This window comes from Psittacula echo, assembly GCF_963264785.1.
Source record: "Psittacula echo genome assembly, chromosome: 2".
Taxonomy (NCBI): Eukaryota; Metazoa; Chordata; class Aves; order Psittaciformes; family Psittacidae; genus Psittacula; species Psittacula echo.
In genome coordinates this window covers 60,214,464-60,233,765 of record NC_137737.1, presented here as the reverse complement: position 1 = coordinate 60,233,765, position 19,302 = coordinate 60,214,464, and the positions used below count along the sequence as shown (strand labels likewise).

Sequence of the window (19,302 nt, the reverse complement as noted above, 5' to 3'; positions counted from 1 at the left end):
TGTCTGAATCTGGAAACACAGAGGAGTCAGGAATGGTAAAAGAAGGGAGCTTTATTTTGGACGAGGAGAAAGCAGTGGTTTGACAGAGGGTGAACAGTGTTGAGGTGCCTAAAGGGGAATCGCAATGAACCAAACACAGTTCAGTTTTAGGTGGAGCATACGCAGCTTCAGCTAGATGCATAGATAGAGGTGGTGGAGACCTGGATCTCTTCAGAGCACAGTTCAGTTTCTCGTAACACTGCATTAAGCCAGATTTTTGTTTCTGGCTAAAGATGGGATCTCAAAAGGCCATCTGCTCTTGCTTTTCATGTGTCGAAAGATACTCGCTTTGTCATGGTGTGCTCAGACGTTTAGTCATTCTCACTATTTAAAAATATGCATATAGTGATTTGTTTTGAAATAAAATGGTTTCACTTTTTTAGGTATTAAATGTCACTCTCTAATGAATGAGTGTCATGGACTATGTAAGGCTTGATTATTTTTTTATTATTATTGTTTAATTAAAAATATTTGTATCTTTTTAGTTTCCTCCTCTCCTTGTGAAAATTGCTTTTATGTTTGTACAGGACCAACTCTCTGTCTTTCAGATCAGAAGAAGATCAAAGTCTTTAACCATTTTCCCAGTAGCTTTATCATTCTCCAGGTTTTCAACCTCACATGCTAATAACACAGACAAAAATGTTCCAGTATTTGGCTCCCCCCTGACATGAGTAGCAATGACATCTCTATATTAAAGTAACATATTAGTCCTCTTGCCTTTACGTAAAACAAAGTCTGTTCTGGCCGTACAGTTTTCCCAATTAAAACTGTGGTTTCAAGGAATGAGATTAGGTTGGTTTGACAGGACCTTTTTTGAAGTGTTTGGTATTAATTATATATCTATCCTCCAGGCCTTATTAAATTATCCAAATGTGTTTCATCTCATTAGCTAGTATCTTATCTGTGGTGTTTAATTGAATGCTTTTAGCATTTAGTCAGAATTGGAGTGGTCCACACTAACTTGGCCTGTAGTTATCTGCCTCTTTCGCTTGCTCTATTCTGTATTGGTATTCTGTAAAGTACCCTGACAGCTACTTGGATTTATCTAAAAATCTAAGACTGTTAATGAAAATTAAATATTAGAAGACAGAGGGTTTCATAATTTGCAACAAAGATGTTTCCATTTTGCTTTTAACGTTGCGTTTCTTTGGCTATTGAAGTGAAACAGATTTTAGCCAGAGTTGTTCCTTACTAATAGTAAAAGCTACAAATTAATTATCAAAGAATTCCTTAAAATAAGGTTCTAGTTACATTTTTCAGTGTGTGTTTTTTGTCTTGATCAATTCTGTGTATAGTTTTCTTCTGCTTTGAGAAATATAGATGTGTTCCTGGTTTACACTGTCCTTTACCTACGTGAAATGTAATCAGGTCATGATCATTGCGGTTTGCCCAAAGGAGTAGTTTAGTTTAGTGATTGATTTTTGGTCTTATACAATTATAATAGGGACCAAAATATGTGCAGTAACTTCTGTGCAAGAAAATTGGCATGGGTTAGAACTGATCTAGCAATGAGAGCAAGGTTATAGAAGGACAACTGGGGTTCTGCTTTTGCTATTTGGCAAAGAAAGGAGCTGTGTTTTGGGGGTTGGTTTGGTTGGTTGGTTTTTTTCTTGTTTGTTTGTTTTTTTAAAGAAATTGAAGTGCAATGAGATTAAAATGGTGCTGTCTGATTCAGCAAGTTATTCTAAAAAAATATTTTAAAGAAATTATTTTATTATTAAAAAAAAAATCCCCTTTTATTGTTTGGCTGGACAGGATGTTGGGCCATCTAGTCTTGGTTCACGCTTTGCCAAGAAAGGTTGGACTAAATCGTCCTTGAGGTCCCTTCCAACCTGGGATTCTAGGATTCTATGAAATGCAAGACATACCCCAGGTGTATGGCATCATTGAGTGATGATTCTTTAGATAAATAGACCTTTTTACTGGAAAGCATGAGTGGGATTTGCTGTTACAAGGAGGACCTCAGCCAAGTATTTGAAGTAAGCAGTTGATTCTTTCTTCCAAGCATTATGTTTGAAATGGGGCCTGTGAGTAGAGAGGACCATTGGTCTGTGAGGAGCTGCAGAGAGACCCTAACCTCAGGGGAAGCTGTGTGACCCCAGGCATCTCATCTGTGCAAATTGGCTTCCACTGTGAAATACTGACAAGCGTGTTTTGTGTTGGGCAGCCATCAAGACTGATGCAAAGCCTGCAGATGCCAAGAAGACCACTGCAAAGTCACCATCAGGTAACTATTCAGTTTCCATCTAAATCAAATCCTCCTGTTAGGGGCTGTGTTGGTTAAGCAGGCCACTGTACATCTTTAGGACTCTGAGGAAGTTTGTATAAATGGCCTCTGACCTTTTTCCCTCTTCCTTCCAACTATATGGCTGTGATAATTGCAGCAGACTTGAGCCGCCCTAAGAGTGCTACTGGAAATGCAGTAAAAAGCAGCACCACCACTCCTACCACCTCCTCCGGTGCACCTACCTTACCTGGAGTAGCCACCAGTCGTCCCAAACCCAAGCCTGCTGCAACCAAACCCACCACAACCTCTACCGCAACAGCAGATGCTAAAAAACCAACTGCTAAGGTTCCAGCTAAACCCAGCATCGTTTCCAAGCCACCTCGCCCGACCAGCAGTGCTTCTGCTCCAGATCTGAAAAATGTACGCTCCAAAATTGGATCAACAGATAACATTAAGCATCAGCCTGGTGGAGGAAAGGTGAGTTTCTTCAAACTTGGTAACAACATGTGCGTTGGAACAGTAGCTCTTAAGCATTAGGGGTGCTCTTTGCTAATTTTGGTGGCTGTATCCTCACTGCTCTTCTCATTTATGCTCTGCAGAGCTCCTCTTTGGGTTCTTGGTTTATGCACAAGGCATTAACAAAGCAGTGATAGTAGCGTACAGAAGGAATCCGCTTTAATTAAGAGCCTTCGTGGTGTTTACTGGCATACGTACAGGAATTCAAAATCCTGTGGTTCTGTTTTTCTGTTGTACTTCCTGACACAGGAACTAGTTGGTACTGACTACTCAAAATCTTGTCTATATTCCAAAACCTTGCCTGAAGAGAGGATTTGAATCTGCTGAATGGTACACAAGGTGAATTAATGCACTACAATGCAGGAAATCTGGATTCAGGAGCAAGTTCCACAGCACCTTTTCCAGGTCTAGGAGCAGGGGAGCTGTTCAACTTGTCAGGCCTAAAGCTGAAATGAAATGGGTCTCTCTATGTGGCTTTTTGGATAACCTCTGGTGGCTGCAGGAAAAGAAGAGGGTGGTGTTGAATGATCTATAGGGAGAAGCATGTACATAGATAGAACTTGAGGCTCTCAATCAGTAAGGGTCTCACATTACGCTTTCACTGTGAATATCTACCATGTAAATGGTAAAGGTTTAGGGATATACCAGTACCTCTCTTCTGAGGGTTTAAATTATTTTGTGGATATGCATAATCATAAAACCTTTATTGGATATTGTATAACAGATACACCCATTTTTGCCTGACCAAATATGTTAGCAGCTTGCCTGTAGTCAGAGGGCTTTAATTTCCACAGAGTGGAACAGATTTGCCCACTTATCTCTGCTGCAGGTCTGTGATAATGAATAACTTCAGTCTGATGCCAAGAGAGCATGGCTCATGCTGGGAGCCTTAATCTCCTCTCAGGCACATTAAAGTCAAGGGCATCCTTGGGCTGTGGTGGTGTATGTCACAGACAGCATCAATATAACATGGATTTACTCTTTGGGGTTAAAGAGTATCATAATACAGTCCTCAGAGCCTAGGCATTTAGAGGACAGAAACTTCCATCCTTCAAAATGGAAAATGTTTCTGGAAATTACAAAAAAGTCTGCTGAAAAGCAGGAGGGATATATATTTTTCCTATATATATATATTATTATAGGATATATAGGATATATATATTTCCTATACTGTATAGTGTAGCTTGAAAGCAAACAGAAGTTAAGAAAGCCTACTGCCATCTGCTCAAAAAGAATAGAGAAGATTGTTCTGTTATTTTAAACTGTGCTAGTGGCTCTGAGCATTGCAGAGCTTCTTAGCTTACAGGGTTATTGTGGCAGTTTAAGGGAATTTATTTTTACATTTAACTGTACCACACTTTATTTTCTAAGTGTTTTAATGGAATTGTTAAATCCTAACAATTGTGCTTTTAAGAAAATGGTCCTTTTTGTAGTCTTATTTATGCTGAGATGTTTTTAGAAGCTGAAAATGTCATAGAAGTGCTAGGGTTTTTTTGTTTCCTCTTCTTTTGCTGGTAGGCTAGTGAAATACAGAATTTATACTGATTATATTTATATATTTATATATAAATATATATATATAATCATATATATATATAATATATATATATAATAATATAAATTATATATATTTATACCCCCAAGAAATGCAGGTCCTGCTGCACTTTTATGGATCTAGATAAGTAGAAGAATGGATATTCTCAGGTAGTGGTTGAATTTTTCTAAACCCTGGATGTTTTCATTCAGTTTTCTGCTTAGCTAGATTAGTAGGTCCACTGGCATTTGATTAGTTAAAAACTATTATCAGAAATTGATCTCAACGCCTGAGTCAAATCAGTGTGGGGGTGTGAAATCAGAAAAGGAAGCACAGTGTATCTGTATCCAGCTGAGCTCTCAGACCTCGAAGGCAAAGAACATCAGCCAGTGGTGTGTGCTTGCCTCTCAGATCTGTACAACGTCCTCCCTATGAAGGAGTTGTCCTGCGCTGCTGTTGGGTTACTAAAGGATTTGTCTTTATTTTTTGGCAGAATGTAATGGACTGGGGTCACTTGAAGACTTGCCAATGTGACCACTGGGGAAATGAGATCCCAAGGAAGGGCACCTACAAGCTTTTTGAGAAATTGAGAGTTTAATTATTGCTTTGTGACCCTGTGGTGCCTGTTTCAATCTGTGTCTGAGTGATGTTGCCTCCCTTCCACCGCCGTAGTTTTATTGTTCCTGGGCACAGGATTACACTTTGCCTGAGAATTACAGCATGTAAGAAGTTCTCCTGGGTCATCTGCTCCACTGAGTTTATCTCGGTAGCTTGTGTTCCTGTACTCTCCTGCCCACAGTTTTGCTTTTGCTGGTTGAAATCATCCATTTGTCTCCATCTAGGGGAAAATAGAGAAAAGGCCAGAATCAGCCGCTGCTGCACGAAAGTCTGAACTCAATGTGGTCTCTAAAATGGCTACTACTAAAACAACCGTATCAAAAGAGGGTGCCCCAAAACAGCCCAATGGGAAAGTGAGTTTATTTCAGACTTTTCTCTGTGGGAGATGAAGGACAACATTTCCATTTTGAGTCACTTTCCCTTCTCTTCAACTCTTCTGCTTTCTTCTGTCAGTGTCACTGTTCCTTGCACAGACACTCTTCCAGTTTTTTCTTGTAAACTCTACAATGTTCTCAGTTAAACACATTCAGAGATCACTGTCAGAGGTATCTTTTCCATGCCTGCTGTGTGTAAATGTTTTCAGAGCAGCGTCCTCCGTTCTCACTTTTAGGCAGATAGGTTTAACTTTCATAGAATCATAGAACTAGAGTGGTTTGGGTTGGAAGGGACCTTAAAGCCCATTGAGTTCCAACCCCCTGCCAGGGGCAGGGACACCTTCCACCAGACCAGGTTGCTCCAAGCCCTGTGCAACCTGGCCTTGAACACTGCCAGGGATGGGGAAGCCACAGCTTCTCTGGGCAACCTGTGCCAGGGCCTCACCACCCTCACAGGGAAGAATTTTGAGTCAGAGGTTTCCTTTAAGACCAGTTCTTCATGCAAAGCACTAGTTTGTAACTAGGAAGAGTGAGCTTTAGTTCAACATTGCCTGTTCTAAGATTTCAGACTAACAAGGGCTTAGTATTTTTCCTGCAATATTCCCAGCCCAGTTGTATCAAGACTCCTTAACTCCATGCATTAGACGGCCACCATCTGAGGGGTTACTCTGAAGCTGGTGTGACATGGTATTTCAGCATGAGAGAATGAGGAATGAGGAGGGAGTGCCTGCAGTGCTCTTTTAATTCAGATATTATCAGGCAGAGCCTGTTGATGAATGAATGGGACTTGTACCTCTAGAGAAGTCAGGAAACCACTATCTACTTCCATGGCATGAGTACGTTTTCAGAGCTGCTGTTACACTGAATCCAGTCTTTCTGAACTGGCTAAGGAGCTTTTTGAAACCTGCTGAAGTGAGAATGTTCTGGTGATTCCTTTTGTGCTTCAAATTTATCACCTCTTTTTAGAAGTAGGATACAGCTTCTGCCACGTTCTGTGCTGTGTTAAATAACACCCAGACTAAACACATGTTGTAACTAACCCTAGTAAACTCGGGCCTGTTACTCTAACTCAGTTACTACCTTTGTGAGTAAAAACTCACTTAGCATACTCCTTTTGTACTTCAAAACAGTCAGAATAATTTTTGTTTAAAGGAGAAGCAATTAACAGAAGACTGATCTGATAAAATTTAAGTGAAGGTTTGACAACCTTCGTCAGAATAGTTTCTCATCTATCACCCAGAGGGTTTTTATTACCCAAGACCGGAGCCAATCCAGGCAAGTGAAAGTAAAGTGCAGACTCAGAGCAGTTCATAGTGTTGTTGGAGGTGGAGCCATGGAGGAAGGAGGCAGCTGAGCTGGCTCTTCCTCCTCTGAGAAAGCTCTCACTGGAGAGCTCCTGGGAAGCTTTGCGGGGGACAGAGACAACCCCAGCCCTTCTGGCAGGCAGGCTCCTACCTGGAGATGCTAACCCACAGGTCATATGAAGAAGCGGTCTTCACAGTAGCGCTTAAGCTCTCGCACTAACACTGTCTGTGCAGCCTCTTGTTTCGTTCACTTGTTTTTCCTCACTCTCCTTCTCAGTTGCTTTCACACCTAATACTAAAGTTGGATTGAGTTTAACACAGCTCTTTGTTTATCCACCATGTTAGAGCATCCACTCCAGCCTGCCATATGACAGCTCTAACCAGTCCTCTTCCCTTGTGTTGTTTTCCATTCTGTAACATTCCAGGTCCAGATAGTCTCCAAAAAAGCGAACTACAGCCATGTTCAGTCCAAGTGTGGTTCCAAGGACAATATTAAGCATGTCCCTGGAGGTGGGAATGTAAGTATGGGCTCTGGGCAAGTTGTCTTTCTACTAACTCCTTCTCTTGTACTATGTTTTTTTGTGTCGGTCTTAAGAACGCTCTTGTTTCAGTCAGAAAGGTGTAGCAGAGTTTCAGGGCTTCTGGAAATTTTGTAGGCTGGAGAATTCTTTTTTATTTTTTCCTGGTGGGATGCTAGGGTGAATGTGTGTGTTTTGTTTCATAGTACTGCACATATACCTGACCTATTTCTCACAGTTTATGTGTTATTCATCACCAAATGTAGGACGTGCACACCTTTGACCTCAGGAGTTAGCTTGCTGTGGCTTCCCTCTGCAGTCAGTGGAGGCACCTCATCAGTCCTCTGACCTGTTTCAGATGTCTGGTTTTTCAGATGAAATCCACTGTGGCCTAGAAGTGCCTGTTACTCTTCACTGGCTAATAGGGCCGGAGTCAGATTGATTTCACTTTGTGTTTCACAAGAAAGGACACTTTGGGGAAAAAAGGAGGAGAAGACTCTGGGATTTAATCTTTGAGCTGCAGTTAACTTCTAAATCCAAAGGCTACTGTATTTCTGGCAGCAGGGTTGTGCTTTTTAAAATAGAAGGCCAATGTTGTAATCTCTCTGTACTTGGTTAAGGGTATTATATTTTGAAAGTGTCTAGCAAAACCAACCAGGTTAAATATGTTGAAAATATGACATAGTTTGGCAGGCTTGTTTCCTTGTGAGCAAATCTGTACTACCGTAACAAATCTATGCTATAGGCTGTTTGTACTGGGGATAGTCTGCAGAAGTACAAAGATTGGATGGTTTCAAAAAGGCAATGAGGTACTTAAGCCCAAGGACGCTTCTTCCATTGATGTTTAAATATGCCAAGTTCCTGTGGAGTGAGGTTCAGCTATCATGTCTCATAGAATCATGAAATTGCAGGTTGGAAGGACCTCAAAAGATCATCTGGTCCAATCTTTTTAGGCAAAATGTGACCCAGACTAAATGGCCCAGCACCCTGTCCAGCCAGATCTTAAGAGTGTCCAACACTGAGGAATCCACCGCGTCCCTGGGCAGATTATTCCAGCTGACTGTTCTCACTGTGAAACATTTTCCTTTAGTGTCTGGTAGGAATCTCCCATGGAGTAACTTGTGCCCATCACCCCTCCTCTTTTCCATGTAACTCCTTGTAAGAAGGGAGTGAGTCTCTGTCATCGTTGTAGCTACCCTTTAAATACTGGGACATGGTGATAGGGTCTCCCGTGAGCTGCCTTTTCTGTAGGTTGAAGAAGCCCAGCTCTCTCAGCCTTTGCTCACATAGTTTTCTAGTCCTTGGGTCTTTGTGTCTCTTCTCTGCACCCTCTCCAGTCTGTCCGCATCTTTGTTGTATAGCGGGGACCAAAACTGAACTCAGTGTTACAGGTGTGGCTTTCTCTGTGCCCAGTGACTGAGAGCCAGCATCAATGAAACTGCCTGCAAATACTCAATGTCTGGGGCCAGACACTGTTGTGAGTTAGTGTGTTCTGTTTGATGTCTGGTTCAAAGGATACAAAAGTTATGTAGAACCTGCCTGTGCTGCAAACTGCCACTTGCCCTGTGAAATATCTGTGTATTTGTCTAGTTGGCTGAACCTTTACTCTACATGACCAAATCTTCCATAAATCTTTGCAAGAGGCAACCAAATCTGGGTTCTTGCCAAACTTGTTCCCTGCAGGCTGGTTTCCAAGGTGGTAAAAGACGGATGTTGAAGTCACACATGAGGTGTTCATTTAACTAATCTTAACTTCCCATTGAGAGTTGCTGAGCATGTATCCCTGATACCCTCCTTCCCTTCCAGTTTGTGGATTCTTACAGTGGTGGGATTTGCCATTCTTATTTGGTATTTCCATGACTTACCCAACACTTAACAGGAGTGCATACACATGTGTATAGACCTTCCCATAGAAATGCTTATGCAGGAGAATTCTCTGTGCCATAGAAAGATAAATTGATGTTGACACCATCACATCAGTCAGGTGCCCTCCTAATATTTTTTTAACTCTGTATCTTTCTGTTCCTACTGCGGATTTCGTCTGGGTTTGTCACCCAGGTTTGGAACACAGACTGTTTGTACATAATACATGGTTTTGGCAGAAGTCCTTTTGGCTCTACTGTTAAAGAGCAGCTATTGTAACCTCACTGCTCATGCACTCAAAAGAGCTGTATTTTATAAGCCGTTTTAATTTTGCCACTCTTACCTTTTATAGCCTTTTAGTGGACAACAACTCATGCATATTTTTCCTTTTTTTTTTTTTTTTTTAGCCCAACAAAGATGTGATTTCAGTGTGGGGAGGTTTTTCTTGCTTGATGAACTACACATATGAACTATTCTTCCTTCCAATGAATCATCAAACCCGTCCTTTCTTCTTTACTGTCCTGCCCTGGGGACATTCCCAACTCTAGGGGACAAGTGTGCCTGCTTTCATTTTCTTCTTCCACACCCTCCTTTTACCACTGTAGTTTTTCTCTTTACTCAACTACTTAAGCTTTTTGCTTTGGGAATAAAGTGCTTATTATTTCCTAGTTCCAAATGCCCCCAGAACAGCTTCAGACAGTTCTCAGCCTTCCAACGCCCCCAAACCCAGCACAGGCAGCACCAGTGTTGAGTAGACAAGACACAGTGACCAGTCTGGCTTCCCATAAAAGCACTTTCTTCATTTCTATATCTGCTTGCTCCCTTTGGGGCACCATAATATTAGTGTCTTCTTTCAAGATGTTTTCTTGTTCAAATAATTACAGTGATCACTTCTGATAGAATACTTCCCAGTGTTTAATTCCTGAAATACACTGCTGATGGGGATGTCTGGAAAATCTGTTGTTCTACTCTGTGGCTTCAGTTAAAGATTTTGGGAATCCTGTGGACAAGAGCTGTGGTTAGTAGCAAATTATGATTCAGCTTCAGGATTGTTCTGATAGAAGTGATGGACATCCTACTGCAGTGAAGTGGTTTCCTAGGTGGTACACTCTGTTTGGGTACCCATTTTGCCTAATATCCACAGAGATAATTTCTTCTCCCCTTCAAGATACCCAAAAGGATTTGTTCAAAAGCAGTAGATACTGTTCCTACTCACATTATATTTGCCAGAAATATCTTGACATATTGTTAGGTTTCCTGGGTAAAAGCTTTTTGTGTTAGTATTTCCCCCTCCCCTCTCTTTTTAAAGAAAGCAACAGTAAAGAGGTAGATTTTACAAAGCACAGGTAACATATATGTTGTTGAAGATATAAAAAGGTGATTTGGAACATACATACATTTCTCTGCCCTTTGGCTTGACCTGCTTAGATGGGTTGGGAAGTGGTCAGAGACAGAAAATCTAGAGAGAGATGAGGATCATGCTTCCCATCTGAGCCTCTGTATTAAGCGTTCAGACCTAAAGTTTATTTCTGGCACCAGAGTCATTTGGCTCTACAAATGCAAGCCAAAGCTTTTAAACCCAAAACAACTAATGTTAGCAGTCTTACAAGAAATACACCTGCATTTAGGTGTAATTGTTTGGATCTCCAGGTGAAATCCTGAGGAGTCATAAGTGGGTCTGTCTACCCCAGCTGATAGCAAACGTTATATTAAAATGCATTCTGTGAAATAAATTTAGTTTTATTCAAGTTCCAAGTAAACAAGTACTTATTATAAAAGCTGTAGTAACTTTCCTAGCAGCCTCAAGAAAATCAGATTTTGTAGCTGTGATCTCACCTTTTGGAGTGTCTGGTGTCCCTGAGTCAGAGTACGTGAACATGGAACAGCAGGAGTCTGAACTGTGCTGTTCTACTGATTCTGAGCAAACAAGACATCAGGGTTTTGACTCATCCCTCTTCATAAGTACTCAGAGGATTCATGCTTCCTGTGAAAGATGTATTGCAAATTATCATGATAATTCTCAGTGAGCTTTTAGAGTAGCGGGTAAGTGAATGAATTCTTGTCACATTCAGAAAGAAAGGTTTCCATTTTCTCTGCAAGATGATCTATAGCAGAACTTTCTGTGCACATAGGTGCCAGCTGGTGGTTGCTGACACCACTGGGAGAGGTGAACATTACTACCAAACCCCTCCAGTTCTTTCTAATGGAAAGTTACGATGTCAGCTAGGTAGACCAGATGACCAGAAGTTCCTTCAGGTGTAATTATCCTATGTTTGTATGAAATGAAAGCTCTCCAGGTAGTCAAGCAAGAAGTTCACTGAGGAATAGAGGAGTTTTTCATCCACCTGGAGCTGCAGGAGGGATTTTAAAGTTGTCAGAAGTGTGGCTCTGTACAATGCTTGTGGTCCAGGTGTCAGAGATGAGGCGGTTTTTTGAGCAAAAAAGACATCAACCCTGTGACATTTTGATTCCACCTTTGTCCTGCCACAGAGAAGACACCTCTCCCCAACAAATTCAAACTGATGTCCACAAACACCACGCTGGAATATTTGGCTCACTGACTTGGCAGAAGGTCATTTACTGAGTCGTGTCTCACGATTTCATGAGACTCATGATTTCTACATCACCGTACGTTGTTTGGTTTTTCTAATTGAAGGCTTTGTGTGCCAGTATCGAGTCACTGGTAGAATGAGGTTAAAGGTAATAATACTGGGGAATAGCTTTCCCCACTCCTGGTGTTTTGTCTTTGAGAAAGAGAGCTTCTTTGAGTGGCTTGTTCCATCTGGGCATGATGCTCCTTCCTGGGTCCTATTCTCAGCAGGGAGAAAAGACTGTGAGGAGGCTGCAAACAGCCTGACAATGAGACATGGGTCATCTGCATGTTAAAGATGGTAGAGAGAAAAAGTTGGAATTGATGGCATGTCTCTGGCCCTACAGGAAGAGCATGGCTGAGTGAACTGGAAGATGCCATCTGCCCTGGTGACTGGACCCTGGCAATGGCCTGTGTCTTCAGGAGCAGAGCCAGTGCTGGGAAGAAACAGTCTGGGGGACATAGCAATGGGATTGGCTTTTTCGGCCCAAGTGCTTTTATATTCCATGAATGTGCCATGAACTCAGGGCTCCCATTCTTAGTTACTGTCCATCTGTGAGTTTTATCTGGTTTTAATTTCTGTTAGCTCACATTAAGCACTTCTGGTTGGCGCAGACCTTTAAATAATGCTAAAGCTGACTGTAATGTTTGGCACACAGGCTGAGAAGTCAATAAATGCAGTAGAAAAGGGGTGCAGGTTCACTAAGCTTGACCTGGTGTTTGAGATGGCCCTTTGGCTTCCAGATTCCTGGGAAATGCTTCTCTGTGTTGAGTTGTTTCTTTTTTTCTCTTTAGGTGCAGATCCAGAACAAGAAAGTTGACCTTTCCAAAGTGTCCTCAAAGTGTGGCTCTAAAGCAAATATCAAGCATAAGCCAGGTAAAAAAATTTACCATTTCTTCGCTATTTGTCTGTAGATATCACATGTCACTTAAATATAGTCCTGGACTGTGACTGAAATAGTTTAAGGGGGTTTTTGCTCTCAGGGAGTATTTCTAGAAGGCTGGCTGCTTTAGTAATTCCCAGTGGTTTCATCAGTGGAGAATGCCTGAAACCTTCATCTGTTTACAGAGAGCTTTTGGGCTCTCTGAACATAGGTGTGCTATGGAAGGATAAAGTAACTCCCCTCCAGTTCTTCAAAGCAGATACTAGGGTCTTTTTAGCCTTCAGTTCAGTAGCAGCTCCTGTCATATGTAAAACACTTTGGGCTCTTTCATGATGTATTATGGGATGAATGTGCAGGAATTATTTCTTCCCCGCTGGGAACACAGCGATTGCTCTGTGTGAATTCCTGTGAATTTCGGGTTTCCTAACCCCACAATGACCAGCCCACCACTCAGCTGGAGCACAGGCAGGTCTCGAGTTTAAGGTACTGTGCCTATAGGCAGATTGTTGGAACTGTACCTTTGTAGCATCCTGAAGTATGGTCAGTTCACTGATTTTTTTTGGTCTGTATCTGAGGACAGTTACCTGCACAGGAGGACTCCTGGCAGTCAAACATCCATGCATGAGGGACAGAGTGCAGTGACCAGTGCTGGAAACAAATGCTACAAGCTTGTGCTTGTCTGCTCCTGAGAGTTTCCTGCACCCCTTCTGCCAGCCTGTTAGGTTGAAGGCAGTTCATCCTTATACACTGAGCACCACAGTTCACTGCCTCCAAACGTGCTAAGGCTTTGAGAACGTGGTGCCACAAACATGACCTCTGTTTATTCAAGGCTCTGTAATAACAAGCTCTGCACAACAATAACTGCTCTTGTCCAGGGCTGATTAAAGCAGACTAATCCACCCATCTGCTGTCAGATGTTTTAACTGATTTTGTTTGACCGAATCAGTTGGCTTCTATCATTGGCCATGCCAAGCTTCCAAAGTGCTGAGAACTGAGTATTTGATGATGTTACTGGGAAGCAAATTTGTGCTTAGCAATACTTAGTGGGTTTTGAGAAACCTGCTGCAATACAGACTACTCTTACAGTCTTATTTGTTCATGGGAACTGCAGCATTCTAAATCTAGAAAAATCTTGCTGGAAATCTACAGGTGTTTTCCTGACCTTCATGTTCTGCTGAAGCTCAAGTGTCCATCCACAGAATCACAGACTGGCTTGTGCTGGAAGGGACCTTGGCAAGGGACACAGATAGGAGTGGGCAGCGGGTGTTGGTTGTTGGAATCCCACCAGTGTGGGATCTGGTGGAAGTGGCATTTCACACCCCTGCTGGGGCAGCCAGATCTAGGGAGACATTTGACCTGAGGTTATCTCCCAGCCTGTCTGTCTGGATATGTGGTGTTCCTTACCTGAGGGCACCTTCAGGGCTCTCCAAAGTACAAGGAACCACCCAGCCGTTCCTTGGTGGGGGGCTGGGAAGGGGACAGATCTCAGGTGGGACTTTTCTGGAGGCATTAATAAACTTACTCCTACACAATCTTGTTCTAGGGGGAGGAGATGTCAAAATTGAGAACCAGAAGCTGAACTTCAAGGAGAAGGCCCAAGCTAAAGTGGGTTCTTTGGACAACGTGGGACACTTGCCAGCAGGAGGAACTGTGAAGGTGGGTGCAGCGAGCTCTTGCATGTCAGGGTAGGGTTTAAATTTCTGCTGGTTCTTGTCCTGTAGCTTCTCTACCCCCAGCCTTTTATAACCATCCACTTATTTCTGTGGCCTGTGTTGTGAACCCGAGGAGTAAGTATGAGCTGAAAAGGAGAGAGCTATGAACCACCTCAGTGGCTTACCTGAGTGGGCTCCCTGCAAGGTGTTACTCAGAGAGCTTCTACTGCCCATCTGCATCCTTCTCCTAAGAATCTGAAAGCAGGGATCACTCTGTAAGCTATAAGCCCATCAGAGAAGCTGCTTCTGACCCTTTCCCTTTTACCCCCAGTAAAGCTGAGGAGACAGCACCTTGCAGCTCTCGGAGGCTCTTTTCAGCCCGAAGACCTTTTGTGCAAGGATAAGAAAGGATTGTTGTGCTTTCATTGCTGTGATTCAGTGCTTCTCCCCATGAGAACATCAACTGCGCCCAGCCTTGGCTGCACAAATTGCAGGTCTCATTACAGCAACGCAACATCTGTGCTTAGGGGAGGGAAATTACCCTGCTTGGCTGACCAACTGATGGATGCGTGGGCTTGACCTATCACGCCACATGATGATTAGAGCAATGCTGGGGATTCTCTTTAGGTAGTCACTAATGCTGGGGGGTTTGTATGAAGCACTGCTGCTTCTGAATTGGCTGGCAGCGCTGGAAGTGGAGAAAACAATCCGGTGAACAGCACCAGAACTGTTAAAATTTGACTTAGTCTTTGCTCCCAGCAGGATAGGTAGAGGGAGGAGAAGGATACCCTTCTAAGCACTGAGTTCCCTCCGTTGCCCCAGCATTGTTTCGTTTGAGCACATTTGTGTTGTGGAAGGGTTCAGAGTTCAGCCATCTTAAGCTATTGTGTTAAATGCTGTGTGAATTTGAAAGAAATAATCCCTGTCCTAAAGAGCAGATCATGCAGCAGAATTCACAAGTCTATTTAGGACGTGTTTAATCGTCTCCATTAAAACAAGGCAAGAGGTGACTGCCAGAACATTTGCTGAGGGTGCATCAGGACTCCCCTATCTCCAGTCCTTTATATAAACTTTAACCTGGCAGATGAGGCTCAGTGAAAAGCTGAAAGGGACTAGAGAAGCTGCTGTGTGGGGACAGAGAGCTTTCTGTCACAATGCCTGTTCCAGTTTGCTGGGTTGTCCAATCCACACAGAATCAGAAGGAACCTCAGAAGGAAGGTGGGATGGTTTTGCTGCTTGTTGAGTAAAGCAGGTCCAGAATCAGTCCATGGCATTACTATCTGGTATGCAGGGAGAGGGCCTGATTTAGTCTAAGGAGAGTGCAGCAGCCTTATTCCCTGTGAATAACGCTTATGGGACAAGAGCATGGGGTCAGAGCAGAGCTCCTTTGGGCTGAAGGGTGCCACTTCCTACTGTATTTCTCTGTACTGATCATGGGAGCGAGGGGCTGCTCTTTCTGGGTGAGTTGCTCCCTCCTGGAATGGGGCTGGTCCAACATCATATATTCTCTGCTTGCCATGCCCTGCAGTGTTGGTGGTGGCTTTCCAAGCAAGTCTGCATTACTCTCAGGAGGCTCCCACCAGCGTAGTAGTCTCTTTTCTAATGGCAGTAGGACTTAGCTCTTCTCCAAGGCTAGAGGTTGGTGACTCCAGATGAGATGACCAGCTTTGGGAGAACAGAGCAGGACAGGGTCTTCTCTAAAGACTCTGCTCCCAGTTCATAGCCCAGCATCCAGTGAAGATGACGTCCTTTGTGCAAACAGTTTGGTCGTCCGGTTTTGGGATCCGCTATTCTTTGGGTCCCTCAATGTGTCCCCAAATAATGGAGGCTGCTCCACTGCAGTGTGCCTAAACCACCTGCTTGCTTTTGACCCTGTAGCATTCTGCTTTAGTCCTGTCAACGTGCCTTGGTCTGCATTTGCCATGGTTGTGCTCTGTCAGCAGGGCATTACAGGCGTGTGTTTGCGGAGAGGACGCCTTGCTCTGGCCCCTGTGAGGAGCTGCAAAGCTGATCAGGATGGTGGCTTCCCGGGGAGCGGAGGGGCTGCTTCCCGCTTCCAGACACCACCCCACACCCCCCCTCCATCCCTGTGTGTGCCTTGGCAACTGGGGAGGGTGGAGGGGGCTCCGGGAACCCGCACATCACTCCCTTTCCCACACCCCCATCTTCTATTGACTCGTCCCTGTCGTCCTCCCCACCCCGTTGTCTCATTGTAGGCTGAGGGGAGCGCGGAGCCAGAGCAGCTCCCGCCAGCCCCTCAGAACGGAGAGGTGACAGCGGCCCAGGCAGGCAGTGAGATGCGGGAGAATGGCGTAGGGCCGGCAGTGCCCACTGCCCTCAGTGGTGGTGACCAAAGGGAAATTCAGAGCTTCGAGACTCAGATACAAGAAACAAGTAAGTGCCTGCGCCTTCTCTCTACACACGCTGCCGGGTGGGATGGGGAGAGCACTGCAGCAGGGCAGAGCAGCCGCCCCCGGGCACTGGTCACACCGCTGTAAAGCTGAACCTTGAACTGTTTGTATCGATGTCTGTAGGGTCGATTTGCCTTTTTTTTAATTCAGAAAATTGCCTTTTATTTTCCAGGCATCTAATGATGACATTATGGTATCGTCTTCCATTCCCCTCCTGTCCCCTTCTTTCCTCCTCTTTCCTTCTCCTTGCCCCCTTCCCCTTCTCACCTGCCCTTGTGTCGCTGCAGATTGAATCTCACAAGCTGACGTTCCGTGAGAAGGCCAAGGCTCGAACAGACCACGGAGCGGAAATCGTCGTCTCCAAACCCCCCAACCTTTCCAGCAGCACTTCCCCCTGGCGTAGCACATCCATCAGCGAGAGCCTGGGCTCAGTCGCCTCCTTGTCACCGCTGCAACAGCCAGCTCCCCTTGCAGCGCTTTCTCAGCAAGGCTTGTGACCCCTCCCAGCCCCGTCCCCTGCCCTCTCCCCAGAGTAACACAGCTTGGCTCTCTTAACCCTGCCCCTGGCTTTAGGTGGGAAGGGGACAGCGTTTAGCAGGGCAAGCGTCCCTTTCAGCCACAGTGACTCTTCTAAGCATCCTAGAGGCTTGCCCCTGCCCAAGCATGTCGGGCTCCAGTGATCCTTTCTTGGCTGGAAGGGGCTTCCTCCCCTCTCCATGCCTTGTCTCTTTTGCTTTTAAGGGGGATTCTGGAGAGAGTGTTAGCGTTGTGTGGCAGGAATGGGCATCTAGTGACCTCCAGGCTGTGTCTTGGTGGCTGGGTAGGAGCGTGCCTGTGCTGCTGGTGGCTGAAGCCAGGCCAGAGTTAACAGGGATAAGCTGTGACCTTTCTTTCTGTCTTTATTTTTAAACAAGACAAGAACCCACCTTTCCCTCCTTGCCGCTTCAGTTTCTGCTGATCCTGTTTGATGATGATGATATATATATGATACACACACGTTTAGGCTGTTTTAACTGTTGACTTTAACCTTTTATTCTTTGTGACGATGTGTTGATGATTTATTGTGCTACAAACCCCTGCTAAGTTTCCTTTTCTCTTTCCTTCTTTTCCTAACCGTAGGAGAATAGAGACATTAACCGCTGCTGCAGTGCTGGCTTCTTATTGACATATCCAGCAATTGTAACAATTTTGTTGTTGGTTGTTTTGGGTTTGGTTTTTTGGTTTTGGGGGTTTTTTTCTTTTAATATTTTAAAACGATGGAGCAAACTCATGGGATTAAGCCATGTGTGAAATGAAAGGCTCGAGAACGTGTTAGCGGAGAACTTGCTGTAACAGATCGGATGCAGCCTGTGTTGACTGCAACGAGACGTGTTGGTTTGATGCTGGTAAAACCTCTCGTAGGCCCAGGGCCTGTTAGCAGCGTGAAGACGGTTTATTTATTCACGTTCTCAGCCACAGCCCTGGGATTGAGCTTTTTCTGGCTAGGGCCTAAGGTCAGAGGAGAGGCAGGAGGCTGCTTTCGCGGTGGAGTTGCAGGTTAACGCAGGCCTGGAGTTCCGAGGCTGAAGCAGGTCTGTGGTGTGCGCGTGTGGTGTGTTAGCAGAGGCCGATGGGTGGGTGACCGTGTTGTCCAGCTGTCTGGGGTGAGGCCGAGGTGGAGAAGAAGGGAAAGGCCCCCTTTCCCTGGGATGATGCGCCCTGGGGTGTGCAGGGGGCTGGGAGGGAGCAGAGCCCTCGCTGGGGCAGGGGAGGCAGGTTTTAGTGCCTGGGAGTTGCAGCTCTGTCTAGGACTAAGGAGACTGACCTACTCTTGGAGGCGTGAGCTCCTCGTTTCATGTTGCAAATGACACTAAAGAAATGTAAATAAATTAAAACCAAGAAGAACAAAACAGGAAAAAAAAAACTGTTCTTGGGTGGACAAATTCATTTAATGCAAAAAAAAAAAAGAAAAAAAAAAGCAGCAACCAGAAAAAAAGGCGGAATAACAAAACACTGGGATCAAAGTGAACTGAACCAGGCGCTTGTGCTAAGGGGGGGCTGTCCAAGGAGGAGACAGAGGGAAGCCGGCAGCTTCTCATGCTTGTGGGAATATTTCTGTGGGAAGCCGACAACGACACGATAACCCGGAATCTGTATTTACACACAAAGATTCTTATTGCACTTGTATTTTTTATATTAAAGTTTGCATGATTTCTAATAAAATGGCATTAAAATGTACTAGTTTGCATCAAAGTCGTCTGCTAGTTTCGTAAGTGCTTTTTTCCTCTGAATACAAATTTAAATAAGCAATGCAGATTTGCACCTCAAAGGGGCGGTTATATATACCCTGGAAACCTCCCTTCCTCTTCCTCCTCCTCCTCCTCTTCCTCCCCACTGCACTCCTCCCTTCCCTCCCACATCCCTTTAATCCCAAACCAGGGAAAGCTGCCGAGCTGCTCTCTCGCTGCCCTCATGTTGTGGCGTGTGGCCTTGGCCAGCACTAACCTGGCCCCTGTTGCAGGCCTGGCTCTTCCGTGAGGAGGGCTTGGAGCTGGGGCAGGGGCTGAGGCTGGAAACCTCAATCCTCAAGAGAGCAGAGCTGTGTCGGGATGCTTTGAAACCCTCCAGCCAGTCCCATGGGGGTGCTGCTGCCCCCGACCACCTGTTCACCTGCATGCTGCCCTCCGGTATATATCACTGCCCTTTGCTGATGCTTCCTTCTTTCTCTTACTGCTAAATTCTAAACACCAGCTTGATCTTGTCAGTCTTGGGTTTGGTTTTGTATTGGTTTTT

General features: G+C 44.5%; 1 protein-coding gene across 3 annotated transcripts in view; it reads left to right on the top strand.

The window, feature by feature from the left end:
- Window positions 1–18,925, top strand: part of MAP4 (microtubule associated protein 4) — a 166,965-nt gene extending 148,040 nt beyond the window's left edge. The window contains exons 15-22 of one of the 3 annotated variants that reach the window (XM_080611881.1): window positions 2,207–2,266; window positions 2,424–2,743; window positions 7,038–7,130; window positions 12,379–12,460; window positions 14,011–14,123; window positions 16,336–16,513; window positions 16,703–16,723; window positions 16,818–16,949. In XM_080611881.1, coding sequence (XP_080468007.1) covers window positions 2,207–2,266; window positions 2,424–2,743; window positions 7,038–7,130; window positions 12,379–12,460; window positions 14,011–14,123; window positions 16,336–16,513; window positions 16,703–16,710 — 854 coding nt within the window. In that variant the 3' untranslated portion in view covers window positions 16,711–16,723; window positions 16,818–16,949. Of the gene's footprint in view, window positions 1–2,206; window positions 2,267–2,423; window positions 2,744–7,037; window positions 7,131–12,378; window positions 12,461–14,010; window positions 14,124–16,335; window positions 16,514–16,702; window positions 16,724–16,817 lie in introns of all 3 variants that reach the window. The other 2 variants (XM_080611882.1, XM_080611880.1) reach the window with 2 other exon arrangements.
- Window positions 18,926–19,302: the final 377 nt, after the last annotated feature.